Genomic DNA, 23,730 nt, shown 5'->3' with positions numbered 1-23,730 from the left:
TCGAGAGCTACACATGTAGAACATGGCTAAATAATATACCATGGTACAGAATGAGAGAGATTACAATGCAAATTCTATCTTCTGATCCTTCTGGCTGTACAAGAGATGACAAAATTACTGTTTCAAACTTCTTCCTCCCTGCCTCTAACCCTGCAGGTTAGAAAAACAGTCCATCACAAAAGCAAAGAAGTACACCATGACTACTCTGTTTAGTAGCCTACAAAGGTTAAAGACTGATTTGCAAACACATGACTTACTGCAACCTGAACCATCAGTAACTCTGAACCTTTTCCTACACTATTTTGGCTAAAACTGTATGTCATTCTCTTTAAAGATCTGGAGGTAAAACAAAGGAAAAAGACTTGTCCTCAAATACAGACGTCCAAGGGCTGGACAATTAGTCCTACACTACAAGTATCTTGCATGCTCAGAGCCAGGTGGAATGGTGGAATTACTTATTGGGGGGGGGGGGGTAACTTAAGCTTGTCAAAGCAATAGTCACACCATCACATGCTTGTGACACACATGAATAACAACAAAAAATTGAGCTTCTAGTGAATGATGTGACTTTAACACGTTATATAAATTAGAAAACTCTAGAATTTAGACTTTAATGTACATCTATAAAAACCGGCACATCTAATTCCCCATAATGTATACAAGAAGTATATTACAATTGCAAGACAGTACTCCTCCATCAGTCACATCAACAGTCTTATTTTTTTTCAGACACTGATTATGCAGTGAGATAGCTGGGTTAGTATTTTCATATTAATCATTCTATTAAGTCTTTATTTATTTACTATACCCTTCCCAAACTCTTCAGATAAAACCATTAAAAATTCTTCATGGGTTTCTGTAGGTTGCTTAATGCAGACATATTAGTTCATTTCTATTATGAGGTAAATTCATCTCCTTTTTTAAAGGCAAAAACAAGACAAACATTTACCAGGTGACTTGTTCAAGAAGTTTGATATTAGTCACTTCAAAACTTCAGAAAAGACCAATGCAATCCCATACCATGGATGCAGTAACACCACACTTTGTTCAGCATACTGGAGATGTAGTTGGTGATTTTTAAATACTATAGTGGTCTAAATACACTACTACAATGAATCTAATGTAACACACATTTTCCAAACATGATAAGAAGCAAACAATGTACGCATTAAATCAACAAAAACCTTTAAAGCCAGTTCTGTCCAATCTATAAACAATGCCCTCAAACTCACTGCACAGACTTTCAGCCCCACGTGGTCTAACAGCTCAGCAGCATCCCCCCACCATTTCACACTGTTCCCTGGCTGCCCTGGTTCCCAGGCCCAGTACTGAGCCACAGAACACCCCGGGTATCAGAGCTGCTGCAGCAGTCACACCCACCTACAGCTGGCCCCGATAGCAGAAACGCCCATGCGGCACCTTCGTCATACAGAGCCCCTGGGCCTCTCTGCACTGAGCTGCGGCCCCTCTAGCAGAACTCCCGGCTGTACACCCGTGGGTTCACTTCGAGTCTGGGATCCTGCCCTACCTGGGCCGGCCTCAGCTGCATAAAAATGGATCATGGCTACTCCAGCAATACTGATTGCCTCGGGTTGCCAGGACAAGCTACGGGGGCTTTTACAAGGGCCAAACATAAATATGTACCCAATGGTGTCTAGGACAATTACACAGCCTAATTACAGGTGTAGGTTCACTCCCATACCTCCATTTTATTTTATGCATAATACTGCTTTACATTTGGATCAGTACCCAAACTTCAAGGAACAAGCATACAAAAGGGCCAACAAACTGATTTTTGCTGTTGGGAAGCTTCCAAGACCAAAGCAGATGATACTTGGGAGAACAAGAGTTTTATGCACTTCACACAAGTTAAGGGCTTAAAGACCATATGCAACCACCAAAACTGTATCACCAAATCAACCACAACTAAAATCTTGCTGCCTCAGTGTAAAAAAGTACGTATTAGCATAGCAGTCCCCTAGACATTCCGACAACCCAGACAAGCAAGCACTGCCAACTCAGGTTGCCAGGTAAAGTTGCTAAAGATCTTTAAAAGGCCATAGAGAGCAATTCACAAGTGGAGGTCTACCTCTAAAAGAAGTGGGGCTCCCCTTACTCGTACACTGGCTTTCACCATTAGCAAAGCCTAACTCCCGAGCCATTTGAAGGTGGCTGTGACCCGCACCAGCTCTGTGTCTTCCAGTTGCCTGCCTGGCGAAGTACATCATGAGAACAGGATCACTAGGATTAAACCACAGCCTAGAAACAGGAGTGATAAGGTACACACCACGCTGCTGTCCCTCAAAACGTTCCCTTACAGCACTTCTCACCCTTCCTCTTACAGTTAGACTTTCCTCACTAGTCCCACTTTCTTCAAGAAAGAGGGACAAAAAGACTTGTTTTTAAAATGCTTATTAGCATACCTTCAGAGTTAGCAATTACAAATACACATCTTTGATGCACCACAGGGAAATTCACACTGTTGTTATAAATCCTCCAGTTCAGTTACAGAACTTCCCATGGAAAAGTTTACTGCACCATCACTGTGACTTTCCTCAGCTTAATCATTATTTTGGAAGCAGTTAAATCTGGAAACAGCTATTCTTAACTGGAAGATGGCCAAGAAGGGCACCAGCACTGCAGTTACATAAAACTCTAGTGGTGCAACCATATGAGCAAGTCTTCAATAACACTATCTCTAGTGATGAACAGGTCACAGGACAGGTCAGAGCCAAGGTTTAATTATCATAACTATCTTCAAGTTTTTCAAACAAAAATCACATCTTCCTCACTAATGCATTAAAATCTGCCAGAAGCACAAAAAGCAATTGGTTCTGGGAACCTATTCAAAAACCAGGCAGTGACTTAATGCCTACTACAGATTTGAGATTCTGCCACACCAAGACTCAATTTAACGTTTTTGTAAGTGGTTTCCAGATCCCAACTGCTGAATCCAAGGCAGTTTGAACTGCAACAAGGGTTCAACACTACTCTGGACTTGGAAAACAAACGTAACAGAGTGAAATAAGAATATTCCATTTTATAGCATAGTCAGCTTTCTCTAGTAATTATCACATTTAATTAATGTCTCCATTAACACCACTTCAATTCTGTGAAATTAAGTTGGAATTCTGAGTTAGCTAAGGATCAGACTGCTCTAATAAAGCAAATGATCTCCCTCCCTTATCCACTGCTGTCTTTCAAGAACAAGCTGAAACTCTTTCCTTACTAGCACCTATAGCATCCATTTGTAACCAGCTAACATAAATTAGAGTCAAATACATCACTGTACATTTCACACTATCCTCTGGCATCCAAGTGTCAGACTAATTATAACTCTTTTTGACTCATAACGTTATACAGTATCATAAACACCCAGATCAGTAAATGGGGAGGGGGCCAAAAAAAATATAATCTTTAAACAAATGTACACTGTGAAATTAGACAGTAAACAAGTTCACACAACCTCCACTCACACACAAGACTCTACCGAGGCACAAACAGTAACATTACAGTAGCTGCAGCACTACAGTACAGTGTTGCACTACACAATAGTTAACTTTATACAGCCCAACATAGATAAGAGCATTTCTGATTCCTTTTCAGTCAGATAAATACCTCGTTAATATCCTAACTTTCCTTTTGTTCGTAATATAAAGTGTCAGATAATATAAAGAGAAGTTTAGAAATGCTCACCAGCTGGGCAGGAAACACAAAAAATGCTCCCTAGCAATAATGAGTGCTGTAACTGGAACTCAAAGGCAGTCTACCCCTTCGCTCCCTCCAGAGGGAACAGGGATTCAAGAAGGGCTGTAGGACTGCCTTCGGTGCCCAGAAACCAGGGGTATGGAAAGAAACAATGAGAGAAGCAGCAAAGCAAGGAAGTTCATTCCACTTGTTTCAACACCATACATACTGTTCTATGCCTCCATGTTCCAACTCTTAGCTAATATGCAATCAAATTCATTAAGCTAGAGACAGTATTAGAACCTCATCTTCCTCAACAGAACAAATACTGCTCAACTGACAGACACTAATTATTTCTTAACAGAGAAAATTTATCAGCGATTTAGTTCATGGTAGTGGTATTTTATGGGGATAGCTAATTAAGACTTGTTTTAAAAGCGAAAATTATGGAAATCTAACTAGGATAAGCCTAAACTAAAGTGTCTGAAGTGTATTTCAACTGACATCTGTAACTTCAGTGCAAATCTCTGTGCAGAACACTATAAAGTTCTGCATATGGGAAGGAAAGAAAAGACACAATACAGGACATAATACCCAACGTCTCAGCAGTAACTGAACATCCTATCATGGTCATTTTTATTTGCCACACGTAGAAGTAATATGACAAAACATAATTTTTCTTCACTGCATTTTCATGTGGCCTGCTGTACTGAAATAAAATATGGCTGTCTTCCACAGGCAACTGAAAGCACAAAAACTTGCCATTTTTCTAGTAGAGCAACACCTCAGAGAATACACCAACTGCGCAGTAACATTTTCCAGAAATTCATAACATACCAAGTTGAACACACAGTGCTCTGCCAAAGAAAGAATATCTAGCCTGATCACTGTACTGCCCAACTACCCAATTACATACTCATTATGCCCCCCAAAAATATGTTTTATACCAGTCAACCAGCAGCAAAAATGTTTGCAAAGCCCCATTTCCTCCCCTGTCCTCCTCTCCTACCATACTGCCTATCTGGAACCGCAACATCTGTGTTCTGTAATGTTTGATTCATGGGATAATCTTCCCAATGTAAAGAAAAGTTTTCATTTTTTTCTCCAAGTTACCATTCATGCAAAATTTCACAGAAATTAGTCCAAAATATTAGTATAAGCACAACAAGAGTCCTATATACATGGAGTGGGACGAAAGACCAACAACAGATAAAAATTATACTGTAAGCATACAGTTTTCTTCATAACAGAACTTTTCTTCAAAATTGGTAGTAAGAAGATAACACCAGAAGAAGGAAAAGCTAGGAACAGTAAACCAATGAAAGTCAAGGTCTCGTATTGTTTTACTAACAAAATACTCAAAGCAAGACATTACCGAGTCTTGAAATGAAGATTAGCTTCAAATTTTATCTTACACATTCCATAACATAACAGTAGTTTGCTATTTTGCTGTCTTCTGCTTACATTTTTATTTTTAATTAGATCTTTTCAATTTATTTTAGAAACTGAAGTTTAATCTTAGGGCAAACTGTACAAACTGCTCTGCAAAGAAAACCAGTTATCTGCTCATCAAAAAGGAAAGCAAAAGGCAGTAATAAAACAGCTCAAATTGAATTCAAACTCCTGAGTTCTAACAACTCAGTGATTTACTACTCCAGCAGCTAACAGACAGACTGTTTTCCTAGGGTTGTACTTCAGTCTAAATAGATGTTAACAGCTTGGGTTGTCCTTACTGGTAGAACAGATATAAACTTATTTTTGCCCAAGTATCCCTTTCTAGTTTGCTCCTTTCCTTGTTACAGCTACAGCAAAATAGGTAAGAAATTTTGGGGTTATTGTCTTCCTCCCCTCTGCCAACCTCCCAGCAGCAGCGACAAATCACTTTTCAACTTACACATAACTCAGCAAACAATCAGGTTCACTGAACAAGGTCCACTGAATCCAATGAATTTCTCAAAGATTCAATACTCTAATGTCCCAAGTCATATCCTTCAAAAAAGCCTAAGGGATGCAACATGCATTGCCACCACACTCTAGACAAATCCCTACCCAGTATATCAGCAGTTTCCTTAATACCTCAACTATTAAAACAAAAATAAGCAGATGACTGCACAAAATTTTACCATCACCTGTAAAAACTTGTGTTCTTTATTTCTGAAGAGCAGTAAGCAGCATAATTTGAACAAATTTGCCTCTTTCTCCTAAATAAAGGCAAGTCCCAACCAGCTCCTAAACATTTCTAGTAAGACCCAAAAGTTATTAAGGTTACTTTTAAACAAATGGAAATCTACAAGTTGAATTTATGTGAAATTAAGAACTCTAAGTGGACAACAAATTCTTCAGATTTACATTTGCTATTTCCTCACTTTGGGTTCAGGTCCCCTAATAAAATTAAAGCAAAGCTAGCAACATCCTCAACACTGTACATCTCTAAGGCACCTACTTTATTCGAGAGCAATCAACTGCACAGTCATAGTCACTTCATAGCTAAACTACGTTTTCATTCTTGACTGTAGCTCAGAGAAAAATTTACATCTCTAATACAGTGTAAGAGTACACAAGAGAGGTTCTTCTGTCCTCAAAGAAGAGCTTCATACAGAAAGGGGCTCTCTAATCATTATGACACACAAAATGAGAAGTGTTAAACTGACAGCCAGAATCCTTACCAGGAACTAGTAAGGACATTTACTCCAGCATGCATTAACACAGCACATGGGCAACAGACTGAATTTCCTCCTTCCAAACCCTCCCCAGCACCATGGAACCCAAATGAACAGCCAGCCCTCCCATGAACATGCTGTAAATGCAGTACTAAGAGATTCAAGTTTGGTAATGGAAGTCTCACAGCACCGCAGTGATGCATTATTCTACCTCAGGCAACAATACTTCACAATCCTCATCACCCCCGAGTAAACAGAAGACTGACTGCCACTGGTTCATGCCTCAGATTGGTCTGATCTCTTATTAAAAAATAAGAAGTCCACTACATAAATACAGCAAGAATGGTATGAACAACATTTCAGGTTATATCAAATAAAGTATATTAAGGTTTTAAACTGGATCTTAAGTAGAAACTAACTTTGTATCTAAGCACCTGATAATAAGCAGTTACCACAAAGACAAACTGTTCACTTTAATAGAAAAGTGTGTGTAGAAGTATATTCAGCACACACCACAAAAAATAAAAATTTCACTTCTGTCTGATCCCCTGAATATCTATTTCTGCAATCACTGATGCACATTAAATGTCAGTAGGTAATCCCCATTTTACAAACTTTTAGAAAGTTTTTCTTTTCCTTGAGTTTTGAGAGGAAAAAGTAGTTAACACATTTCTGAAAAATATTTTAGTAATCTGGGGTATTGTTACATTATTATCAATAGGCACATGCTCAAATGCTTTCTGAAAATTAGGTTTAAGGATTACTAAAGCTGCATAAAGAAATCCCTTAACATTTGGGGTGTGGGGTGTGTGGGCATGTGTGCGCCTCAGTCACAGTTTTTACATTTTATCCAAGGAGCTTCCCAAAGAACATAAAATAGACTGGAGGAAACACTTACACCTCAGTGATGCAAGACGGAAATCGCTCAAAGTGCAGACACTTTCTAAAAACTGGGTATTACGATGTTTTAAGACTGCAAATAGCACAGTAATACTATGAAAGACTTGATACACCATAAACTGGTCATCACTGACAGAAGTTTGTATGGCCAGGGGTCGTACAAAATAATTTCTGCTTATGAAGAAGGAAAAAAAAGGCAAGGGCCAGAACACAGCTCTGAGACATTTTCCTATGTATCACCAGCACCAAATTAGTACTCCCTCTCAGAAGATGCGATCAATTGAGCATGGTATGACAACTTAAATTCTCTGGCAAAATCCTCTAAGCAAAAGTAAGATTAAGCAAGAATGAGGCCATGTTGTTTGACAACTTTCAATTTTCTTTTAAATGTTTGGGGGACAGTTTACTGGGGACAAAAAAATTTAAGCAGAAGATTCTACAAATGCAATATTACTTACAAACTAACTTGCATGAAAGTTTCCATTACTCAGTTTAAAATAAGGATGATGAAGTTGCAACTTTTTCTGAACATAAGTATTGTTATGCAGTGACAACTGCTTGCAAACTTAACCCCATCTTAATTTCCTTAATCTCAATTAAGCGTGCACCATTTAGAGTCAGCAACTCTACAAATTTGTAGAGTAGAAAGATTAGAAAAATGTAGAAAGATTAAAAAAGGAGTCTCTATTCCAAAACACTACTGAATTCCTGTAAAATGTTAGTCACAGATGCAACTATCACATTTAATATCCTTAATAAAAAAGCTGTGACAGAATCAATGCCTAACCATGTTAAAAAAAAGAACAAAAAAAGATACTGTGTATCTCCCTTCTTAAATGTGTCTTTAGAATACTAACTGTAAACCAGATTATCTCAAATTCATATCTCAAGATACATCAAATTTGACTACCCTCCAAAGGCATGCAGAATTTTGTCTCATTCAGTTCTATTCTAATTTTGCAGACTAACACAAGAAAGCCTTCTTTGTCCTTCAGTTACTTAATAACCTTATCTGACAAGAACCAAACTCCACTTCAATACAAGATCACTGCTTAAGTGCTATTAATATTTGCCAGTTGAAGAGAACTTTGCTTCTAATTCTAGGGCCATATTAATGACATTTTTAGTAACTCATTACAAATGAGCAAGCTAACTTGAAAATACTGAATTGAAAATATTTTTAAATTCAGCAATTGCTCAAAATGTTACATGATAATTTGTGAAATGATTAGGCTTGGACAAACTACTCTCTCAGTTCAGGACGTGCCATGCCACATGTGTATTTATTACAGTATAGATATGCAACAAGTATAAGGATTTTAATTTTATGCTTATTTAATTTTCAACTGGGAACTGTTTTTGAGAAGAGATGTTAATAACATGCTGAAAAAACTAAGTCAAATCCATTTCTGCTGCACAGAAGTTCTTCATTAAAAAAAATGAATGCTGGCCCAGGGCTCAGGGTGGGAGGGGAGGTAGAAAGCAAGGATCAACCTAAGAATTAATATATATGGTGTTGTGGTTTTAATATGACAGATTTACAGCCTTAATTTCAGGCTGGATGTTTAGCTCTGCTTAAAAAAGGTACTGTGCAATAGGGTTTTCAAGTATCTGAAGCACAGTAGGTGACAATTCAATTCTTCCCGCTTCGCATTAAATAATTCTTAAATATATGCTTAAAATTCAACTGGTCTTGCCTTGAATTTCCTTACTAGAGGAAAATATGCCTCTCACAAAAGCTAAAGTTACATTTACAAACAGAAAATCTATTTTGTGATTATCTGGTTGCCCAAGTGTCTGTCTGTCTTTATTTCCCTAGTAAACATTCCCCAAAAGGCAATACAAAATACTATTAGCAATCATTAGTATAGGCAGTGTTTTGCCAGTAAAAGAGGTACACTTTACACTACTTGAAGAGGATCATATTATTTCTCATATTAAATGAAGTAGAAACAGTATTCTTTCAAAAGCAATGAGTGGTTTTGAAATTAAGCCCATGCTAACCTGTCAGCAGCAGGTGTCTGAACAAACTACTTGACTAGAAGAAGTCTGAACTCCCAATGATGTTACTCAAGGGGGACACCTGACGTGAACACACCATCATACAGAAAAATGTAATTATGTCAAATAAACACAGCAGGAAAAAAAAAAGGTAAAGCACATCACCTGATTTGTACAGAAAGTTTATGTGTAGATGTGCATTATTTGTAATTATACACCTTAACAAAAAAAGTATTCTTTGGTTTTTTCCACATCTGGGAGTGAATAGGTATGTTTGAATTGCAATAAATCAGACTAGCAGGACAAATCATAACTTCCTGTCCCTGTTTTTGTTACTGATAAGTATTAATAACTTTGTTACTAACAAACTCAGTAAGAGATCTACCCTAGGAAAGCACTGAGGAGGTCTGTTGCTTTGGAGCACATAAAACAGCATAATATTTAAGAAATCTAGGAAACCAAGGGAAAGGAACTAATCTGTACAACTGGGATGGAGCTGTAAATATTGCTTCTAAAAAATATTTTCAGAAAGCCTGACATGCCTAAATACAGCAGATTTCTATGATAACATGGTGAAATACAGAACGGTTCTCTTCCAAAAAAATAAGTTTTTAAAAAAATAATTTTACTAGGGATACCAAAATTCCTACAGCAACAGATGTAACAGGTTTGAAAAACAGACAGGAGGGTTTTTTTTAAAAAGTTTAACTATGCTGAGGTCTTTTCTGTAAGTATCAATACCCTTAATTTAAAACAGTAACTTAGTTTGAATCTAGAAAAGTCTAATAGCAGCATGTCCATTACTATGGATATTTTTTCAAATCACGTTTTCTTTTAACAAAGAGGCTGATCTTCAGATTCCTGGAATAAGCAGATTAAAAGAGCACTACTGTCAAAACCAAAATCACTGAAATCTTCTCAAATCTTTAGGTACAGTTACAGAATAAATCTGAAGCTCTCATTTCGCTAGAACAAGCCAGAAATTATTCAAGTTTTTACTAAAAAAAAAAAAAGTATATTTTAACACACACTTTTAATTAGCTGATTGTATTTTGTTTCTGCATAGATTAATGTGCATGTTCACAGTTCATCTTTCCACAAGCTTTTCTCTGGTAGGCAGCTTCTCAGACAAAACTGTAAGGAGTTACTAATGACAGTGCCAGTTCTGAAGTACACTCTTCAAGGGAAAATAGCAAGTAGCAGTAAACTCAAGATTTGTAGTATCTGGGGTTAAAAACCACAAAGATAACACAGTCAAATAGATTTCCTTCCTCTTAATTTATCAAAGTGATTCAACATCATTCCCCTTTCAGACCCACTAGGTGGGAATTTCTGTTCTTTTAGCTCAGCCCTATACAGACCTAAAAGGAGCTGCGCCTCCAAGCTCTATTCTTCCCCACATAAACAGGGCAGCATCTGGGGCTTTAATCAGCTGTCCACGAGAAGTCACAGATTAGCCATTTTCATGTTTGAGTAGCTACCTTAACTCTCTAAAAGTAAGAAAAAGGTAAGAAGGAATTTGATGTTTTCAAATGAACAGGACCCACCAAAAAAAAAATGCCACAAAACAAACAAAACACCTCAAAACACAAAAAAACAACCCCCCACACTGATTTTATAGTTGGAATTTCCTGAGCCACAAAATCATGTGCCTTCAACCACTGCCTCCTAAACCAGAGAAGGTATGAACTGGTAAAACACACACGGCTAATATTTTCTAACCAAATATATAAACACAAAAAATGACACAATGTTTTCATAACTTACAGCTTTTCCTGCATTTTTAGAAACAAGTATTTAAAAAATAGGAAAATGTAATTTTACAAATTTCTTTAAAATTCCTTTATATTTTCTCCCCAGTAAGAAGCTGTACTAGTTCAACTGTTATCATCATTGTTCTTATTCAAAATGTTAGTAAAATTACTGCAAGAAATATCTGTGACTGATTTCCATTCAATATTGGCTTACTTAAGATTTAAATAAAACTAGTCTAATCTTTATATAAGCAGAAGTAACCTAGTTTATCCTGCTTCTCATCTCATCCTGTAGCCATCTTAGTCTCTAAGACTGTTTCTCACATTCACAGACAAAGCCAAAGCTAAGGATGGGAATCAGAAAAATGGATAGCAAGGAACCAGATGTCACTGTGAAGTGCTCAACCTATGTCCAATTAGTCTCCCTGCTTCCTTTACGGTCACAATGAATTACAAGAAAAATACCCAGACAGGTCAGCACACTTTATATGGAGGCAAGAAAAAAAAAACCACCTCATTACATTTTCATACGGTTAATTCATTGTGTAGCTTGACTTTATTATCTTATATATCTGCAAGCTGTCCTGGCACAGACTATTGGCTATTTAAAGGAAAGTTTTATTTAATAAATGTTACAAGTTCTTTCTGCCTATAGCACAGCTCTTCAAGAAGTTCTGCAAGACACATTAGTGATTTCTCTGAAGTGAAAACTTAATCAGAATCAAAACTTAATCAGAATTAAAAGTATCAGAATTCAGAAGAAAATATATTCTAAATGTTTTAATTCTCTGTACACAAACTAAAACCTCAACTGCAGTGAATAAGATGACAAGACGTGGAAACTGAAACAATAGAATTGGATAAACTTAAACCAGCTTCTAAATGTAACCCCGTACTTTTGGGGGAGGGGGAAGAGAATTTTAGCTTCATTATTATCTATTTTCACATTACCCTGCATAAACATGATCTACACACAGCGAGTTTAAGGACTATAGCATTTCTCCATCCAAAACAGTAATCTTTATCCACAGAAGCTATCAATTACTCTCCAACTGTCACATTCACAGATTTAACTGAAATCAAACGTATGCTGCAAGGTGGTGAGGGGGGAAGGGAAAGGCCTTCATTCTAAAAAGCATGCGAGACAAGCATGTCAACTTTTCTGTAACAAGTTCTTCTGGCAAAGAAAACATTTAAGAAGAAATTTACATTCTGTCATAGGCACATTCTGCAAATCTAAAACAGCAAAGCAATTTCAAGATACTCACGATACTGTCCAACTAGATGAAGCTGTGTAGTTACAGCCAACAAATTAAATCCAATCTGGTAAACATACACATCAGTGAAAAACATCAAAAGCCTGCATGAAAGTGGAAGCATGTAATCATCTTTGAAGAAATACACTCTACATACTGTCTGGTATAAATTGTACTGAACTGCAGATGAATTTTTAACAATTTAGATGGCAAGAAATTTCAGAGATCAGATCATCTAGATTATACTCAATCCTAAAAAGCAATTTTAGGATAGCTGCTCCTAAAAAAAAGTATGCACTGATAAACCACACAAAACTTAAAATTGTACCAGTGCAGCCGGCACCTGCAAATACTGAATTCTGCTGCCAACAGATCCCCATCATAGTTCCACCTTACCCCACAACAGCACTCAAAACAGCGTATTCTCAATGACCAGAAATCCTACAATGCAATATGAAACACATTTGCAGGTTCTTAATCCTCACATACCATAAGCCAAGATCAACCACTTGGGGCAGGAAAGCTATCAGAGGAATGCTACTTACAAAGTTAATTAACAATTTTTAATTCCTTTCAATTTGAAGTCCACTAATCTACAACATTTAAACTAGAAATATTCACATTACTGTTTTATCTATCAGTGGGTCTTTGATCAACTAGTTCAACTATCTGCATAAAACAATTCTTAGAAAGCTTTCTTTAAGTCATCCAGTTCAAAACTTTTACCCCTGCAAAAATCATCACAGTAAGTCACTCCAATAGTAACAACACAAAAGTTTATATTTTTTAAATATTTACATTACGCTAACTGCATCTTGCCCCTTTTTTTGCTACATTCAAGAACTTGCCAGTATACCATTTATTTTCCCTGTAATTATTAATGAACATAAACCCTTACTGTTTTGTTAGTAACTACACCAACAGCTCTTCAGGTCTCTCCTTCTAATGCACAAGTTTCAATTGCAGTCATTTTCTTGCCCTTCTTGGAAAATCTGCAGTTTTGCATACTTTCTGAACTATGAGAATCAAAACAGAGACCATGCTCCAGTAGCTGTCACATTAGCACTAAGAGACAATCTCTAGTCCTACTTGATATTCCTCCGATCATATATCCTTTTTGGCTAACACTGCAGTCAATATTCATGCTCTTAATTGTGATGAGTTTCACATCTGTTTTAAGAGTCATTGCTCTGTACAGTATCTACTTTCTGTGAAGCCTCACATTCCTTCCTGTAACTTTTTACAAAGTGGACCACTTCTACATCTTCCTCTAGATTAATCAGCATTTTCACTTTTGCATAGCTTAGCTAGCTCTAGAGCAGCAAACAGTTTTTATTATTTGCCATTCAGTCTCAAGTTACTGACAGTATATGAATGATCCTACAATTTCTTCCTTGTAGACAAAAAATGTTATTACTCAGGTCCAAGAGCAAATTTATGCACATTTAGGGGGGAAAAAAAACCTTCACTTCATTTGATGATCATAAATTTTGTATTTTTGGGCTCTATCAGTTACCAGATTTTGATCTATAAAGCATACAATGTAAACAATGTTTTCTTAGCTAAAGATCTCAAAATACATTATTCAGTGGCTAAGAATCATCTGTTTCACAGCTACCCAAGATAGCAGGTCAGAGAAGTTAGTTGTCAAGTATCAGAAAATCTGTAACAAAAGTCTAGACAGAAAAAAAGACCCCCTGAAGATTCCCGCAGCCCTGAGACACTCGGAATTTAGCTCTTGAAAATAACTCTTCCTATTTCTGACTGCCTCACCTTTGTCATAAGGCACTTTAATACCTCATTATATCTCTTTTTTTGAGCAATGACAAAAGTTAGATATTAACATTTTTATCTTACCTCTGCTGTAGAAACAAAATAAGTTATGCTTTAAAATTGGGGCAGAAAAAAATCACAGCATTAAACTTTGACCTAGTGTCCCCTTTGCAACTTTTCCCATTACAGTAGTCACAGTAAGGAACAGAATGCTTATCCCAAAGTACTATGGGGCCTAATCAAAGCTCTTCAAGCCTCTTGTTTTCCATTCATTTAAAACACAGTATAACAATCACTGCATGTGGAAACATAAGTCAAGGCCACAAAAAGCTTACCACACATCTTTCAACCCACTGATAGAGTGAATAGTGAGGTCTCTTGTCAGCCATCTGCTCAAAAATTCATCCCCCTTTCCAGTAACCTGGATGACAGACATTCCAACTGGACATTATTCTTCAATATTGCTCCAGGAGTCTTACTTCCAGTCAGTAGGCAAGTGTAATTTGTGCCTTAAAACACGCACCTTGCTTCACAAGCTTGAAAGTAGGGAAAAAAATTAAACACTGCCCAAGAGGAAAAGGAGGGATGTAAAAATATATGCAGGAGAACTCCAGGCTATTTCACTGTTTGTGGTTTGAGGGTTTTTGGCTGTTGAATGTCTGAGAAAAAACTTCCCATAGCAGAAAAATAGGTGAATATCAGATTCAAGAGATGTCTTCGAATTATTTAGGAAGAGTTTAAAATTTACAGGATCAGCAGTTTATTTTTGAAGCTTCAGAAACTGATGCAACTTTGTTCCCTACATATTTATTACCATAGATTTTCCACTTACTGCAAAATGAATGAATTTCAAAATGCTGTCTCACAAAGCAACACTTCCAACAAAAATTTCAATAAATAAAGTTTTAACCCATGGTATAATTCTAAGATTACCTTCTGTGCGTACAACTGCAGGCAGAAATCCCTGATTTCAGAGAAGGGATAAAATACTCCGCAAAATTTGGTAGAACACAATTGCTCTGGTTAGTATTTCTTTAATAGGCAAAAGTACTGAAGGGATACAGGTTCATGTCAAAATCTAGACCTGAATTCCCTGTACAATCAGGCTAGTGCTTCCAAATGGAAAGCCACACTGCTTTGGTAAAAAAGCAAACCTGCACAAAATGTTTAAAACAAGCAAAAGCAGCCCAGAACTAAACAGCATTCTTTTACCACTAGCAAAATATTATTGGGATAGAGGAACCTAGTGAAATTATATGCTTCTTCTAGGGTAGTTTTATTGTTAAAAGGTAGGAAGTCTGTTAAAGGTCTTCAAGAAAGGAAACAATCTTCTAACACTGAAGTTACAGCAGGGAACTGCAGTCAAGTACAACAAAGTTTTGTGATCCCTTCATAATTCAATAGAAAACATTAACAGGATAAAAGTCTTACTCAATATTAAGAAATGTTTCTCTCTTTTCAAGCTCTACATTTAAGTCCAGAAAGGATTCATTTTTACACTACAACAAACTACTGACAAAGCATAAGCCTAGAAGCATCAGTGTTGAGAACTGCCTTTCATTGCTGGTACAATATTTTTCCTTGCTGAAGAACTATACAAGGAACAGTTTCTCTGTACATTGACAGGTTTTCCCCTGGAAGCGCCTAAGAAATTGTATAAAAGCCTGACTTCATAAACAGATGTAGTTAACACTGCAAGTTGGGCGCCATTAACAAAGTTATTACAGCATCACCTCCTCCCTCAGCCAAAACAGAGGCAGAGCTTTCTCTTCCAAGTTCTTCAGTTTTAATGACACTTGGCTTACTCAATAGCCTTTGTAACTCTTTATATAGAATAGCCAGAAACAGCAGCAAAAACAAATGTAAGCTCTCAATAAACAGTATTTCTCTCCTTAGAAAGCAGCCATGTCCCAAATAATGGTTAAGGAACTAACTTTAATCGGGGCAATTGGAGAATACAGAGTAGCCCCAGTAAAAAAAAAAAAACATAATTTACAAATTGCTATCCTTACTATGGCCTAGCAGCAGGCTCATCAGAAACGTAAGTTTCCATTGCTTCTTTTCACCTTCACAAAAGCAACCCAAAAGTTTAATAAGCTGTATATTACATTTCTGCAAAGTCAGAGGCTAGAACCATATATTAAGAAAGCATGATGCTAAGTAAAAATCATTCGCTTATGATTGATTAGCTATGTACTAAAGATTAGTAAATTTAACAAATCTTGTATATAGCCAGTATTTTCCTTTTCCAAAACATAAAATAAGCTTACCTACAAAAGCTTACCAGGTCTAGCTACTAGACTGACTTGAACATACCACACTTAAAATCACAAAGTTTATGAGTTCTTAAAACACTTGAAGATCCATTATTTCCTTAAACAGATCAATCATAAAGGGAAACCTTCAGAGGACCTATTTTACAGATCTGTATTTTATATACTAGCAAATAGAAGAAAGCAAGAATAGTAAGTGAAATGGGAACTTCCCAATGTCAGAGTCCCAAAGCAATGGACTTTGGGAAGCGTGTGCTGCAATAGGTTATGAATGAACGGCATTGCTTATTGCTGTTTGCTGCAGCTTCCATTTCAGGTAAAGTCTCCCATTACTACATCTTTGCTCTCACAACCTACACCAGCTACCTGAACTTCATTAAAAGAATGAAAAGAAACACAAAGGAGACTACCCACCTAAATGCATAAAGACTTAGCATTTAATACCATCATATTAATGACAATTCTTTCCTAATATCAATAAATTAGTAAAATCGGGGGTGTTGGGGGTGCGTGTGTGTGTTATCATCCACCCTGTGCTTTTTAAAAGCAAGCTTTGCAGCTACTTTTCAAAAGCAATTTGGAACATTAATATTCTAAACCTTAAAATTCAAAAGGTACACAGGTAAGTTATATCCGTTTATCCTTTACTGCAATTCCATGATCACATACTTTCCAACTTCTTCCCTATTAGATCCTCACAGCAGAGTAACCAAATAGAAAAACATGAAAATAATGGTCATACAACTGATCCAGAAAAAAATCACTTCAGAAACACTGCCAAATGTAAAGTCACTTTCTATCTAAAACTTTTAAACTTTTGGAGCAAACTTAAATTAATTCCCCAATCCCAACTGAAGATACCAATAATAGTGAAACTTGAAAGGCGGCTTTTATCAAAATCAGGAAACCACAGAAATCTAATTTTTCCATCTTTTTTTTTCCTAATTCAGAGAAAAGCTTCTAAGATGTGAACAGTCCTGGAAGCAACCGTATTTATCTTAAAAACAAAACAAAAACAACCCACCAAAAAAACCCACCACCAAAACCTACCTCCTTTAGAGCAATCCAAACGGGCAACATCCATGGAACAGGGGAGTGAATCCCCTTTTACACTTGGACGTTGGGGGCAGTGTTCAACCTACTCCCATTTGTGATCACAGATTTCTCTCATCCCAGCTTTGACCATACAGTTACAATGAAGAAACATTTTCATAGTAATTAATAATTGCTTTAACATTAACAGCAGTTAGTACTAACTAAACAGAACCTATTGCAGCTTCTTCAACCCTTCGCTATCTTCATTACTCTCTGACTTCCTTCTTACCATCTACCCTGCAATTTCCTCTTTCCAATGCACATTGCCCAGGCAGCTTCCACTCTCTTGTACCTGGCCTAACGCCCTATTTATTTCTGACTGCTGGTCAATGATCACGCTAATTTAACCAGCAGTTAGCCTCTTGTCCTCTACTGTGAGGGTTATTAAGACAGGAAAGAAATGCTAGCTCTATGTTTCCACCTACTAGCTGTCCCTTTGCTATGACACCTCTTAACTCCGTCAGGAACCACTGGAAAGAAAGCAAACCAACACTCCATGACAAGCTCCCACCACTACTTCAATAAAACTAGGAACTCACGATTTAAAATATTCCATTCAGTCTCTAATAGTAGCAGGATTTTGAATCTTAGAAATGTATTAGTCAATAACAGTGGTCATTGACAGTATTAATTGCCAATTAAAAAAAAAATGTGCAAAAGAAACATTCACAAAAGTTCAGCTATATTTTGGAACGTAAATAGCTCAAGTTCTAGTCAAAATTCATGAAAATAGCCTACATAGCACACAACCCAGAAAAAGATTTAATGCTATGTACAGTAATGCCTTCCCATGTTATTTTAAACAATTCAGTAAGATCATGGCATGAAGCAAACATGTTTTCAGTCTCTTAAACATAAACGTAGCATAACACTCAGTAAGAAACAACTGAGTACAGATGGCCTAACTGAACTATTTTTGCACAAAGTTCTACTATGTATTTTAGTAGGTCCTTCTGCTCCATACATTCAAGTAGAAACATCCTTTTCCTTTTTATCTAGGGTTGAATTTTGCAATTTTTAATCCCAAATAATACATATACCTCCCTTATGACATTCCCAAAGCTGCCCTACCAATCTGACCTCTTTGTTTTCTTTCCTATACACCAATATCACCTCATTTATGCATTTAAAAAGGCCTACAAGGACGATCTATGCTCCCAGTTTGTCCATTCTCAAGCACAAGAACCCTCAAATCTTTGTACTTCCCTTTTTTCTTTAGTGGAAACACTTTTCCACATCCACAAGGTCCTTTGGTAGTTCTAGTCCCTGTAAACAATGCTACCTTTAAGTCCTGATTTGTTACTGTTAAGGAACTTCACACTTGAGGTAGTCTCATAAGACCCCCTAATCTCTTCAAACTCCACGCCTGCTTATAGCAGCTGACTTATAAATAAGAGATGCACTGAAGGGGGTAGCTGTTCATTATGTTTTCAACACTCGCATACATGCACAAGGACCTGAAAGCAAGAACAAACTTACTGCAGTTTTTACATATGCTGGATATATAAGTACTCTTTGGAAAACAGGGACATGACAAAAACTTGCAAGTACTCTACCTTGTTTAGTCCAAGGTAAACTTGGAAGTCCCTCTCCAGAGAAACGATCGCCTCTGTATGCAGTCTCTTTCCACAGAACCCATTCAGTAAGCAACTTTGAAAAATGCTTTGTTTGCACTGTATCAGTATGGAGGGCTTACCCATAACACACATTTTAAAACCTTAATTGAATTTCTTACCATGGATTACAGTCCTATACATACAAAAGATTCTGCCACAAGTATTACAAAAATAAGCTGTAACAACAAATACCTTTATACAGGTACCAAAGGTACTCACAGGGGAAGATTTGACCATTTTTGAGTTATTTTCAATCACTTTAATTATAGCTCTTGCATTTCATATATGTACACTTAAATCTTTTTAGCCAGTTGTCTTTACCACAAAAGCGAACCAGCCATGATTAAATGAGTTCTAAGTACCAGCATGCTGTATCAGTGAATCTTCCTGTTACACTTCCTAACAAAAATCATTAAGACATACATAGGAGTTACTTTTTAAACACTGTCTTGAAAGGGAGAGATTAGGTTAATTTGGCTTTACATTCAGTAGCCATTCTCCACATTTTTCTTCTGTTTAGTTTCCTAGGGGATGACAGAAAAAGATTGTTTGGGATTTTAATGTAGTTTGGGGAAATAAATACTGGAGATTGTTCAATGAGGTTTGTTTCAAGTTCAGCCAGATCATAGGAAGGCAATAACACCTTTGTAGTAATTCCAAATCAAGCACCACTGATTTTAAAATAATGAAATGCACAGCAATCACAATAAAAAAAACAAAAACAACAAACCACCACCATCCCCCTAACCTTTTTTCCCTCCTCAGGAGAAAGTAAAAAGAAAAGAAAACAAACCAGAAAATGACAGTAGCATGAAAGCCAACTGATACTCTTTAGTCATATTAGGACTTCAACGAAAAGTTTTACTTTTTTTTTTTTTTAAATGTGGGGTGTTTTATTTTTTCAACTTTATGTCTGTAATTGCAAAACTAAGGGAATACTGTATCACTAACAGTACCTCAGTGTAATTCAACAGAGAACATAGTAAAACATTAATTATGTCTTCTGCATATTAGCAATATGCAAATATTCATAATACCACAGCATTTCACTCAACACCTACCTTCAATTCGCACTGACAGAAAGATTCAGTAAATCAAAGACAAAGTTAATATCCTTCTGCTACACATGCTCAGCTTTGGTTTACTACGTACAATACACAAGATTTAATGTAACTTTGGTTGTTTTGAATACATTTTAAAAAGCTGAAACTGGGGCCAAACGAATCTTATTAACACCACAAAAAAATCACTTATTTCCATTGAACAGTACAAGTGTTCATCTTTTAAAATTACTAACTTCTCTCAGACCGCTGAAGACTACTCCTTCTCGCAGTCTATTAACATGTGATGCGCAAAGGACTGCTTTCAGATCACAGTAAATGAAATTTCCCACTGTGTTAACAGCCTGGGGAAGGAAAGGTACAGTAGGGTAATGTTCCTTCCACTTACAAAACTACAAATAACTCGTTTTCTTTCATTGTTACTGTATACATCCATGCTTCAGGTCATTCTCCAACTACTAAATCCAGATGGACCAGGGAGAACTCCAGAATGTCTTTCCTACCTTAAAAACAACTCCAACACACAAATAAGCAAATACGCTCCCCATATAGAGCCTCATCCTCCAGATGTTTTCATATATGCATAACTCCACTAAATGTAGCTCCACTGAAGCAGAAAGAATTACTGATTGTAGCAGAACAGAACAGAATTGCAAGAGTGTGTAAGATGAGTATCTTTGGACAGGTGAACAGGAAGTAAGAGGACACCCCTGTGTCCTGAAAAGTAGCACAGAATACCAGCTTACCGGCCTTGCACATGTATTTAATTCTTAGATTACTGTACTTTCAAGTACAATCAGATATAATGAAGATCAGTGTGCTAACAAAAGATGCACATTTTTATATTATACCTACACAATTATATGATATTATCAGTGGTCTATACAGCCTCTGTATTAATCCAAAGAAGGATAAAAAAAACCAATGGAATTTTAAGACCACTCAGGTACCATAAACACATCTGTGTTGTTAAACTAGTATTTCCTAAAAGCTACTTACAGATATTTTCTTTTAACTACTGTAACAAGTAAAAATAGTGCAGCAATAAATATGTCTGTACATCACAAACTGTTAACGTTATATAGAACAAAGCAGCACTGATTTAAAGCTCCAAGTTCTCCACTTAAATACTTCACTTTATAACTTGATACGAAGACCAAATACAGTACTTATAAAACAGAAAACACACTTCCAAATTCAGGCAGTAACCAGAATTTTCTAAACTGCAACTGTTACCACTTTTTATTAAATGGAAAACCCAAGCCTTTCCTTTTTCTAGGAAGCGGGGATAGAAAATAAGATCAGTTAAAAAATACTGGGGATATTTTATATATATTACTGTCTATAATACCCCGTAAAACACAGGAGGCTGACTTGACTGAGAACATTCTTCTCGAAGTTCCTGCCAAGAAAGGCTCTAGCAAGTGCTACCTTTGGTTATCATTGTTCTACACAGCAGCTAAATATAAAGCAGCTTTTTTCATTTCTTATGGGGTTTAGTCTACGAAATATGTAACTACACAGTATAGCACTACGATACACAAAGTTATTTTTTAAAAAGTCTCTAAACCAGCTAATATTTATTGTTAAAAAAATCCATACTACTATCTTGTGTTATAAAATGTTGCAGTATGTCTAGATTAAAAGAAACGCTAGTTTTAAAAAAAGAAAAATAAGTGTAATTTCTGTGGTTATAAGAAAAATGACTGTACCTGTAAAAATAAGAAAATTAATAGGTGTTGCAATGCCTAAATTATTGCTTCCAATGAAACTTGCACTTTGTTTTCACTGCAGTCTTCCAAGCACGTTACAAGGCACATTTAGTGTAACACTCTCATCACCTCAGTGATAATGGCTAAATTTATAAGAAATTAGTAATTGTTTAAATAAAGGTTAATTAAAGATAACTCACCACCATCCCTCTCTCTAACTCTGTGAGTATGCACACTTTTTGCTTTACTGTGCCCTGTGTTGTCACCATATTTGTTTTCAGGGCTATCAGAGCGCCGCAACATTTTATTTGGTGGTGAAGGATCTGTGGTGTCTCGCATCTTGTCATGACGGTGATCACCGCCACCAGGGTGGCTCTTGGATGAGTACTTAAGAGCCTGTAATAGATCACAAGAGAATAGGCATTTACATTAGATGTGAAGTTACAGAACTGATGTTGAAATCTTATTTCTAAATTTTACATCTCTTTCCAAAACACCTTTTAAAGTTAATTAATTTTCATTTCCTGTTTAAAAAAATCTGCATTAGTCTTTCTAATTTTAATTACCTACATTAAAGCAACAAGTTCTGTAATTAGAACTCAAATCATTGTCTCCCACTATTACATCCAACATAACACTTGCTGTTCAGAAAATCCTAGTTCCTCTATCTTTTCACTGGTGGACTACAGCCTTTCAGCAGTAAATGGGCCACAGTACTTCTGAAATTTTGGGAGAAGCACAAGTCTCCATTCAGTATTAAGAACCTAAACAGAAAGTTACACTGAATCAGTCCTTCATAATGTAGTCAAGGCCACTGGGTTTCACCATTACCTTGAACTTCTGCAACGCTTGTTCAGTACTAGCAACCTGGTAACGGTTGTAATAAAAACCTCTAGAATTCTGGGAGCCCCAAACATGTAATTTTATGATTATTTTTCAAGTATTTACCAAAAATTACATGTTCCACCTCACTTTAATCTGCTTGATTTCTGCAGTGCCAGCTTCCGAGTGGCAAGTGTTTACATTTACATGAACTGTCACTGACAGCTGCCTTGGACTGTCGGATTACACTTCACAGTGATACAAATACACAAAAATGTAATAAAACACTTCAGTTCTGTGCCCTAAGGAGAGCGATACCACAATATATAGCATTCCCCAGATTCACACCCTGAGAACCGTTTGGGGTTGGGTTTTTTTTCAGTAGACATAGCAAAGGAATAGAGGATCCACCTTACAGAAACTGAGGTTATTGTCAGCAGCTTAAGGATTTGATGGTTTCTGAACATGCCTAGCAGCTGGCAACTGCAGAAATTAAGCTTTACTGGCAACCCCTGTTATTCAGGGTATAAACCCATGCCCTGCTCAGGTTACAGTCCACAGCAGCAGTTTTGGGGAGAAGAAAGGACTTGGGGAGGAGGGTGGGGGAAGAACAAGATGCCTTTTGTTTTTAAAAGGGAGAAACTCACCTCCCCCTGGATCTCCACTCCACTGCAAATGACCCCGGCTCGCTCTCCCGCCCCTCGTACCGTACCCTCCCCGACTCGTAGGCCCAAGCCCTAGTCGGGTCGCACTAGGCCTCTCCTCCTCGCCCCAGCTTCGTAGGCCTCACAGGAGCGCCGGAGCACCGTTCTCTCCGCGCGCGGCCGCCGCCCCCCGCCCCCCCCCCCGGGTCCCCCGGGCCCGAAACGGCGCCGAGGGACGGGACCGAGGCGTCTGTTGCCCCGCGGCCTGCGGCGGCGGCCGAAGCCTCCGCTGGAGTAGCTCCCCCCCCCCCTTCTCCTCCCCTGCTCCTCCTCCTGGGCCTAGCGGCCGGCGCTTGAGGTACCTGGTAGGGCTGCGAGTCCCCCCTGCGGTCGTGACAGCTAAAGAGAAAGCGAGAGAAAGAGAGACGTTAGCGAACAACCGTTACCGGCCACCGGGGAAGGGGGCCCAAACATGG

The 23,730-nt window shown here is 37.3% G+C and overlaps 1 protein-coding gene across 3 annotated transcripts in view; it reads right to left on the bottom strand.

Moving 5' to 3' along the window:
• WAC (WW domain containing adaptor with coiled-coil) overlaps window positions 1–23,730 on the bottom strand; it is a 63,460-nt gene that overhangs the window by 38,897 nt on the left and 833 nt on the right. For all 3 annotated transcript variants that reach the window (XM_040591909.1, XM_040591907.1, XM_040591908.1), the window contains exons 2-3: window positions 23,617–23,653; window positions 21,989–22,184 (exon numbers count right to left, since the gene is read on the bottom strand). In XM_040591909.1, coding sequence (XP_040447843.1) covers window positions 21,989–22,184; window positions 23,617–23,653 — 233 coding nt within the window. The remainder of the gene's footprint in view (window positions 1–21,988; window positions 22,185–23,616; window positions 23,654–23,730) is intronic.

The sequence above is a fragment of the Falco naumanni genome, chromosome 4 (genome assembly GCF_017639655.2).
Source record: "Falco naumanni isolate bFalNau1 chromosome 4, bFalNau1.pat, whole genome shotgun sequence".
Classification (NCBI taxonomy): Eukaryota; Metazoa; Chordata; class Aves; order Falconiformes; family Falconidae; genus Falco; species Falco naumanni.
Note: the sequence above shows the minus strand (reverse complement) of the source record. Positions and strands in the feature narration are given on the sequence as shown.